This window comes from Amphiura filiformis, chromosome 13, assembly GCF_039555335.1.
Source record: "Amphiura filiformis chromosome 13, Afil_fr2py, whole genome shotgun sequence".
Taxonomy (NCBI): Eukaryota; Metazoa; Echinodermata; class Ophiuroidea; order Amphilepidida; family Amphiuridae; genus Amphiura; species Amphiura filiformis.
Window position 1 is genome coordinate 48,805,564 of NC_092640.1, and position 10,321 is coordinate 48,815,884.

At 41.5% G+C, this 10,321-nt stretch overlaps 1 protein-coding gene across 1 annotated transcript; it reads left to right on the plus strand.

Moving 5' to 3' along the window:
• Positions 1 to 364: 364 nt before the first annotated feature.
• LOC140167735 (uncharacterized) lies at positions 365 to 2,083 on the plus strand. The gene has a single exon (XM_072191030.1). It carries the CDS (start codon positions 365 to 367, stop codon positions 2,081 to 2,083), a length of 1,719 nt encoding a protein of 572 aa, XP_072047131.1.
• The last annotated feature ends 8,238 nt before the right edge of the window (positions 2,084 to 10,321 follow it).

Consider the following 10,321-nt stretch of genomic DNA (forward strand, 5'->3'; position numbering starts at 1 on the left):
CCTCCCTTAAAGATATTGACAAATTTGAGATGAATAATCCATCAATTTCCGTCAATGTCTTGGGATACGCCCGAAAAAAATCATCCGAGAGGTTGTACAAAAATGAAGTCTACCCGCTGAGAGAAGGTGCTAGCAATCGAAAACATGAAGTTAATCTTCTTTTAATTTCGGGCAAAAATAAGGATGGCTATGACACCCAACATTACTGCGTCATCAAGAGTATGAGCAGACTAATGTCGTCACGAGAGAGTAAAATGGTCATGCTAGATATTATTGTATGCGATGTCTCACGTCCTACATCTCCAAACAAAAATTGGTGAAACATAAAGAGCTATGTCAAAATAATGAAACCGTGAAAATTGAAATGCCGGATCCAGAGAAGGATTCATCTCAGTATTTTAAACATCATTTCAAGTCTCAGAACGTTCCCTTTGTCGTGTACGCCGATTTTGAATCTTTTACAAAACCGATTCAAACTTGTCAACCAAACCTCAAAGACTCCTACACTAATAAGTATCAGAAGCACGAACCATCGGGCTTTTGTTATTACATCAAGTGTTTCGATGACTCGGTGTACACTCAAGAACCAGTGATCTTCACCAAGGAATCCGAGGACCAAGATGTGGCTCAGATTTTTGTGGAAACTCTAGAGCAAAACATCAAAGAGATCTATCAAGAATTCAAGTTCCAAAAGGAAATGATCTTCGGGGAGCAAGAGCGAGAGATCTTCAAAAAATCCACGCACTGTCACATCTGTAAGGATCCACTGACTCCTGATGATAAAGATAATTACAACGTCAGAGACCACTGCCACTATAAGGGAACCTTTAGAGGAGCTGCTCACAATATCTGTAATATGAAATATAGGAAACCAAAGTTCTTTCCCGTGATTTTCCATAATCTAGCCGGATATGACGCTCATCTGTTCATCAAGAATCTTGGCAAGACCGAGGGAGAGATCGACTGTATTCCTTCCAATGAAGAGAAGTACATCTCATTCACCAAGAAGATATTGGTTGACACCTTTACCAATAAGGAAGGAAAAGAAGTCGATGTCAAGCGTGATCTTAGATTTATCGACAGCTTCAAATTCATGGCTGCTGGACTTGGTAAACTCGTCGAAAATTTGGATGAGTTTTCTGAATTACCGAAATTTTATCAGGATGAACAACTTCAGCTGCTCTTCAGAAAAGGGGTGTATCCGTACGATCACGTCAACTCTTTGGAAAAACTCCAGGAGACTAGTCTTCCACCCAAAGACACATTCTACTCCAAACTCAACGAAGAACACATTTCCGACGAGGATTATGAACACGCTCAAAAGGTGTGGGATACTTTCGGAATGAAAACCATGAGGGAGTATCACGATCTGTATCTCAAGTCAGATGTTCTTCTTCTAGCGGATGTTTTTGAGAGTTTTAGAAAAGTATGCTTGACAAATTATCAGCTTGACCCCTGCTGGTACTACACAGCCCCAGGCCTATCCTATGACGCCATGTTGAAGAAAACAGGAATCAAACTAGATCTTTTAACGGATATTGATATGGCTCTGATGATCGAGAAGGGAATTAGAGGTGGGATATCCATGATTTCAACCAGATATTCAGAAGCAAATAACAAATACATGGGATCCGATTACGATCCGAGCAAGCCCTCCAAGTATATCCAATACCTCGACGCTAATAACCTTTATGGCTGGGCGATGAGTCAACCATTGCCAACCGGAGATTTCGAGTGGATGACTCCGAAACAGCTAGACTCTTGGGATGAAATCCCATGCATTCTTGAAGTGGATCTGGAATACCCTAAGAAGCTACACGACCTCCATAACGACTATCCCCTAGCTCCTGAGAGAGTCACCGTAAACAGGGTGGAAAAACTCATTCCAAATCTTGGAGATAAGGAAAAGTACGTCATTCACCACACGGCTTTGAAACAATGTCTAGACCTTGGACTCAAATTAACCAAGATCCACAGAGGAATTATATTTAATGAGAGTCCCTTTATGAAAAAGTACATCGATCTGAATACTGAGCTTCGCAAAATGCAAACTCGGAGTTTGAAAAGGATTCTTTTAAGTTGATGAATAACTCGGTTTTTGGCAAAACTATGGAAAACATCAGAAATCGCGTCAATGTCCATCTCGTGAATTCGGAACACAAAGCCATCAAATTAGCCGCAAAACCCAACTACCAGCGATGCACAATCTTTGATGAAAATCTTGTGGCTGTTCACATGAAGAAAATCAAACTGTACTTCAACAAGCCGATCTATCTTGGAATGAGCATCCTGGATATTTCTAAGACACAGATGTATGACTTTCACTACAATTACATCAAGAGGAATTATGGTGGAAGGGCAAAGCTCTGTATGACTGACAGCGTCACCGAAGACACGCCCGTTCTTGTCAAAGATGAGGGCGACGATATATTCATCCGAACGATCGACGATCTGACAGACGTGTATTGGAAAAGGAGAGACGGCAAAGAATATGGAAAGTCAAAATTTAAAGTTTGGAGCGACGGCGGATGGAACGAAATCAAACACGTCATAAGACACGAAGTTGACAAAGAAATCTATAGAGTCTCGACCATGACTGGAAGCGTGTGTGTTACAAAGGATCATAGCCTTCTTGACCATCTAGGTAACAAAATCAAGCCAACAGACTGCAAACCGAATGAAACCAAACTTTTGGTAGGACACCCAATTTACGACAACTTTCGTACTATCAAGTTAGATCAAATTTTACGCGATATCGATAACGACGCGGAAAGAACCCTCGAAGAGAAAAAAGGCGCTTGTTTACGGATTCTTTTACGCGGACGGATCCTGCGGAACGTACCACTGCAAGCATGGAATTAAACGCACTTGGGCACTGAACAACCAAAACATACGGTATTTGAATCTGTGCAAACAGTATCTCGAGGATCTTGGGTTCGAAGCAAAGATCTTGAACACGATGAAGTCTTCAAACGTTTACAAGCTTGTTGCCAAACCACCCAAAGCTATCGTTGAAGAGTACCGACCGCAGTTTTACGATGAGAGAAAGTTCAAGAAGATCCCAGACTACATCTTGAATGCCAACTACTCGGTTCGATACAGCTTCTTCATAGGATACTACATGGGAGATGGAACCAAGTCTGGCAATGTTGTAAGGTTTTCAAACAAAGGTCAGATTGGAAGCGCACAATTATACTATCTCGCAAAGAGCATTGGTCTTCGTCCTAGAATTGGAGTGAGAAAAGACAAACCGTGCATCTACACGCAACAATGCTTGAGTGCAAACAGACCTAAAAAGCTGATAACCTTGTTACCAACGTTGAACTCTTCACATACGAAGGCAAGTACGTTTACGATCTTGAAACGGTGAACGGAACCTTCCAAGCTGGAGTAGGTGAGATCATCGTTCACAACACCGACTCGTTGACCTATGAAATCGAGACCGAAGATTTTACGAGGACATCGCTTCAGACGTGGAAGAATACTTTGACACATCCAACTACCCAGCTGATCATCCGTCAAAATTCCGACCGGAAAGAAAAAAAAGTTCCCGGCATGTTCAAGGACGAAGCCGGAGGAAAGCAAATCGCCGAATTTGTTGGTCTCAGAGCAAAGTTGTACTCTTACAGAATGCATGAGGGAAAAGAGGAAACGAGATGTAAGGGTGTCACAAAAGCAGTCGTTGAAAGAAAAATTACCTTCGACGACTACAAGCGTTGTCTCTTCGATGAGAAACCTCTGATGAGAACGATGAATGTGATTAGGAGTTACAAGCATGAGGTGTACACTGAAACCGTCAACAAAGTTGCCCTAGATCCGCACGATGACAAACGAAAGAGACTTGAGGACAAAATTCACACACATGCACACGGTTACTGTGTTGAAAAACTTGAATAAGAAATTTTACTTCAAAACTCGGTCGGGTGGCCACTGTGTACCCTCGGGTACTATCATAAGCTCCTGTCTAACAAACGCTCTTTTGGTGCTCCTTCGACAAATAGTACAAAATTGGATCACCCGGTGTTCTCACGATACTATCAACCGTGTAAGTTTCCAGAGACCAAATGGGATCGGTTGCGCGTCTTCTCTCACCTCCCTCCAACTCTCCGGGAGCGTACAAATACCTCAATCTCACGTTACCTGGAATTTTAATCTCATTTTTCAACTTCTGTGGAGCTGAAGACATCGTTTCAATCTTTTTTTTCTTGATAGCATCAACCGGTTTCATTCCTATCAGCCGAGTCTCTTCGCTGTTTAAAGCTCTGATCACATCCGGAAGCCTACCCACCCACTCGGTAGACCTCACATTTTTCTGACCACGAGCTTCCATCAGTATTTCCTGCGAGTACTGATGGCCAAACAGTCTTTCAGCCAAAGTTCTGTTGAATCTTTCAACAATTGCCTGAGCTCTACGTTGACCAGGCAACCCTCTTCTGATATCGACCTTGTGCTTTTTCATCACTTCGTTCACTTTGCCCATGAATTCTCTTCCAGGATCGACCTGCAGAAGCTTCGGCCACTTTAAAACTCGAGAGTAAATTTTTTCAAATGCCTTAGCCACCTCCCCAGATTCCTTCGAGCTCAGAGGCTCAGCTTCCTTGTATCTGCTCGCGACATCCACCACAGTCAACGCGTACTTGTAAAGCTTTTTTCCTTTACTCGGTCTGTCGTGAGGGAGAAACAACAAATCGGCTTGATGAACTTCATTAGGTACACTTACGTTAAATTTTGCTCTGGGAATATACTTTGGAGGTGGTAGGTAAATTTGCCACTGAGTCTGCTTTTTCAAAAATTTTTTAGCTTTTTCTTTCGTCACTCCAGCCTCTTTCGCCAGCTTGTCTATCGCAGAAACACCCTTCCAATACCCTCTCGGACTGTAGTAAACCTTAGACATTTTAGTTTCAGCCATCTTTTATTTTTAGCCCGATTTAAAAATAAAAACAGTTTAAGAAAATCCCGGCTAATAAAAAAAAAAAAAAAAAAAGAGTTTAAGAAAATCCCGGCTAATAAAAAAACAAACAAAATGGCAAAACAATCAAGCATACTCAATATTGAATTTGAACATTTGTTAGAAGAGCAAAAAGGACCCTCAATTTTGAAATGGGTTGAACTAGAAGAAGGTGGAATTTACGAAATTACCAATTTTGAGATCATGGAAACCAGGGTTGGAAAATCCGGAGTTATCACTCTCAGTGATAACACTCGAGTTTGGAGTTGTTCTACCCTAACAAAAAGGCTAGAGAACTTGGACTTGGACTTTGGTGAATCAATAGCTCTTGTTAGACCCACGGGCAAAAAAAGAAAAGCAAAACAACCGGGAACATGTACCACAGTTTTGACCTTGTAGTGAAAGAGTTGGAATATGATGAAGACTCAGACTAGTCGTACAGTCTACCATAACCAACAAAAAATCTCCTTTAGACATTCAGTCTAAAGGAGATTTTTATTGTTACAAAAATGAAGTGTACGAGTAAATATAAGCGTTGTTTTTGCAAATTGTGTAAAAAGAAAACCCGCCTTCGGATCAAAAAACCGATTTGCAACCTATACGGTACCGAATTCACTTGGTTGTTTAAAGAACCCGCACGAGTGGAGCAAAGAGTTCCGTCAAAATGTAAAAATTGCAACTCAGAATACATAGTAGACGATGTGTGTTATGATTGTGGTTTAGAAAATGACGCGTCTCTTAACGAGAACTCACCCCGAGTTAACATCGACCAAATTCGACAATCGATAAAGTACTGCGAAACCAAGACCTACCAGTTTGAAGAATACATCGAAATCTATCAAGGAAATGTTACGAATTTGAATGAAAAAAAAATATTGTTCGAGTCCCCTCCGAGTAAAAAAGACTTGTTAAAAGTCTTGAGATCAGACCCAAAAGCCGTTCACAAGATTTACTACGAAATTACGGGCAATTCTCCCGTCGATTTTTGGCATGATCGCATTAATTTGTTATGCGATCTTGATAATATACTGAAAATTTATCTACAAAATAAACCCAAGAGAAATAATTTTAACATCCACTACACTCTTTCTTACCTACTCAAACGAAGAAATTATCCCGTAACTCTCGACGATTTTCCAGAGATTAGAGGTTCAGCTCCCACCCAAATACTTTTATCCAAAGTATTTGATAGCGACCACACCGGTTCCGAGCAATCCCAGTCCGAGCAAAGCTAATTCCCCGTTCTGAATCGATTTTGTTTGATCTTCGTCGAGATACTCTCCATCATAAAGTTGTGGTTCGGGTGGAAAAGAATCCATCAAAATTCCCGTTAAATTATAATACTGTTTCATCGCGTCATCGACGTCCGAAAAGGTTCTCTCCGCGTGACCCTGTTTTTTTAATTGATCGTTGATGTAATCTATTCTTGAAAGACGCGCTAGATTCCAAGAATCTCGGTCGTGCTGAAGTTTTTCGAGAGCGAGATCGTGTCTTTGCGTTCTTCCGAACTACTGAGAGAGTTGAACAAATAATTGCTCCCTGAAAATGCCAAAGCGTTAACCATGGCTCCACCAACCATGAATGCGAGCGACGCCATTTTCTCTTTATTTTCACACAAAAAAAAAACCCTCTTAGCACAGATAGTGCTAAGAGGGTTTTTAATATACCTACCTACCATAGACAGAATGTCTAAGCCATAATTTGATCCGGAAGAATTCCTTGATTCACGAGCCAATCTCTGAGCATCGTAGCCGAATAGACGCTCAAAATCAACTTTCCGATATCCTCCGCGTCGAGCTGCGAGAGATTAGCCGGCTTCCATTTCAGGAACTTTTTCATAACGAACGAGTTAGCCCATATACCGAGGCTTATCGTTGTTGCGTGATACGCGCCGTTTACGATCATTTTTACGTTTGGATTGGTTTCTGCCATCTTCTTTATTGTAACTAAAAATCATCAAAAGGATCGACTTTTGGTTGATGATCGACCACTGTGGTCACGGTGGGTGGGCTTTCAGTCGTACCGTTTAAGGTAGAATACCCATATGCCACTATCCCTCCAACGACGACGACCACTCCTCCAACAAGAACTGGACCTGACAACCAGTTTGACACGTCTGAAGGCATGGTCTCAGGTGTATCTTTGGATGGTGTTGCTTGCATTGCTTCAAAGGCTTTCACTTTTGCTGTCCTTTCTTTGTTTCTTGCGGCTAATGCTTTTCCAGCGGCAACCCGGTTCGGGTTTTTGACTTTTGCTTGATTCACTCCTGCCGTCACTTTTGTCGGAGGCGTCGTGTCCGCTGCTGAAACGTCTACTGATTTGGTTTCTAGATCACTCATCTTTTATTATTAGAAAAAATCTATAGATACCTGTAGAATCATCTATAGATACCTGTAGAATCATCTATAGATACCTATAGAATCATCTATAGATACCTGTAGAATCATCTATAGATACCTATAGAATTATCTATAGATACCTGTAGAAATCATCTATAGATACCTGTAGAATCATCTATAGATACCTGTAGAATCGTCTACAAAAAAAAAATTCTTATCATACAATTTTAGTATGATAAGAATTTTTTTATAAAAAGTTATATCTTAAAACTGTTTTGCAAAATTCAAAGGGTTAATCAATCACATCAATACTTGGGGAGTCGTCTACTGTGCACTTCGCTTCTGGTGGAAAGTCAACTTTTTAACACCGTTGCTAGTTAACAGAATAGCCTCCAACGGAGCTAGCATACGTCCAAAACTATGATACAGCCCACAGGTCCATTTGTTTAAAGCTAAATCAATAAAGGGTCCTTCGTTCAGAGACTCTTCCAGAGCATCGCGATTGGTAATCGCCAAATTTTTTGGAAGGAAGAGTCCGACCAAATTTACGTAAGCGGTAACGAAGTGCTTTTTCATTGACCTAGTCACTATCCCACCCATGTGAGCCTCGTATCTGGCGTAGAGTCTCATCAGGCTCTTTTGATCAAGCCTATCGATCTCAGCGGAGGTTATGGTCTTTCCCAAATACTCTTTGCTTTTTCCTGCCTCTGCTACGCCGATCAACCGTTCCCGCAGCTGTTCCGTTTTAGCAGAGTCCGTGTTTACAGGTTCCTCCCGTGTAGCCGTACCGTCTAAGGTAGACATTCCGTCTATGGTAGGCGTTTCGCTCAGGGTGGGCAGAACGCTCACGGTCATCGCCTCGTTAACTATATCTTCAATTTCAGTCATCTTGCTTTTTATCTTAAGATTATTTTTGCCACCAGTACTCAGTCGGTTGCTCGGTAATTAAAATTAGTTTGGAATGTTTTTGTTTAGCTAGCTTTTTTGATCTCTTTCTTCTCTTCTAGAGTTGGGATTATATCGTTCTCCTTAGAGTCTCGCCGAAACTATCTTGATCTTTTGTGTAAAACAGGGCTGTCCATTTTGTCTGCTCTCTGAGATCGGTAACGATGGAGTTATATTTTTGTGTAAGCACCCAAACGGAGCAATTATCGTGTCTTCCCGAGAATGCTAGCTGAGAAAGCATCTGTTTCTTTTTGGTTAATGATCTGTCACAGCTGCAGTCGTCGATAATGAAAAGTGTGTGTCCGTCTTGTATTCCATAAGTTTTGTAGCCAAATTTCAAACAATCGTTCAGCCAATCGTCGGACTTTGGACACCAGTTAGGATCCATTGGAATGACATCAACGAACTAAAAAAACCAGGATCTGTTTAAGTACGCTTTGTTGCGCGTCCAGGTAGGGCAAACGATTATGATGTATTCAAAGAAATTCTTGTATTCCCTCTCGAGTAAATCCAGAACAAATTCAGTCTTGCCACAGCCGGTGGCTCCGCAGATTATAGCCGAGTGCGCGTGTTTTGGAAACATCTTTTATTCTAGTAGTTCACGCTCTGCAATCTTCCGGCTTCGATATTCACCCGTGCATCCTGTATGTAGTACACGTAAGCGTTCAACGCTCCTGCCGTCTCGGCTTCTTTTTCGATCTCGATCTGAATACTCTGACTAGCTCCTTCAATTTTCCTACCAGATCCATGCAACGTGTCATCATCCGTGGTTCTCATGTCCAACCAGAGACCATACTTGGTCGTGAGATAATCTCGCCTCCTCACATCAGCCAATCCCGCTTCCTTGATTACGTGTGGAACGGTTCTGAATTTTCCATCCGCAAAGTGCTTTTGAATTTCTTTGTGTATGGAGAGGATTAACGCCATTAAAACTCCATCAGTATTAGGGCGTAGTTCAGTGAACTCACCGTATTGCTATTCCAATTACTTTGATAATACAGATAATAATGTATTAATGGGTCGAGGCGATTGCATTGAAAAACCTAATAAATTATTCATAACAGTTACGTAATCAATCGATAGTGCGGACACTTTTCATTTGCAAACCACCAAAATTCGTGATCTTTTAGCGTTGGAAAAGAAACCACGTGAATAGAGTGCCCTCTCAAGAATAGCAACTTTGTGGTTTAACCTGAAAATGAACCGTCATGCATGACGCATCTTGTGATATGTTCCATATATGAACTGTATACCCATACGGTATTGCTTGTTATTGAGTTTGTACGTAGTTTTGTAAACGTTTTGTAAACTGAAAAATACAGTCACCGCTATGACAAGAACCTTTGTTTATACATTTGTACCTTTATGTTATTTTATGTTATTAGTCTAGCCGAGCGGCGGCTAGACTCTTGAATCCCAGTAGTTTCTTAGTCTAGCCGAGCGGCGGCTAGACTCTTGAATCCCAGTAGTTTCTTTCTTCTTAGTCTAGCCGAGCGGCGGCTAGACTCCTGTTTCCCAGTAGTTTCTTTCTTCCTCTTCTTCTTCTTCTTCTTAGTCTAGCCGAGCGGCGGCTAGACTCCTGTTTCCCAGTAGTTTCTTTCTTCTTCTTCTGCTTCTTCTTCTTCTTCTTCTTCTTAGTCTAGCCGAGCGGCGGCTAGACTCCTGTTTATGGGCGATTTCTTTCTTCTTCTTCTTCTTCTTCTTCTTAGTCTAGCCGAGCAACGGCTGGACTCTTGCATTTCAGCGATTTCTTTCTTCTGTCAACTTTTCTGTCAACATTCCTTCTTCTCCTAGAGCATTTGACAGAATTCCACGAAATTAACTTCAACTGTTTATTGACTAATGTAGTTTAGGGGTCTTCATAGATTTCGGATCAACCGTCATTAAGTGGGTCATTTTGGTCTTTTTTAATTACTGCAGTCTCTGCATCGGCTAACAGTCACGCGATATCAGCCTATACTGGTCATAAGAATCCTGTATTATTCTTCACCGTCCATCTGACACGAAAACAACATGATGATGAGCTGATGAGTGCCAGATGGGTTGCCAGGATTGTATCCCGAATTTGCCGCGCCGGCGAACGCTCAAA

What these genes read in the sequence shown, in the direction of transcription:
- LOC140167735 (XM_072191030.1), top strand. Translation starts at nt 365, where the DNA reads ATGCCGGATCCAGAGAAGGATTCATCTCAGTATTTTAAACATCATTTC.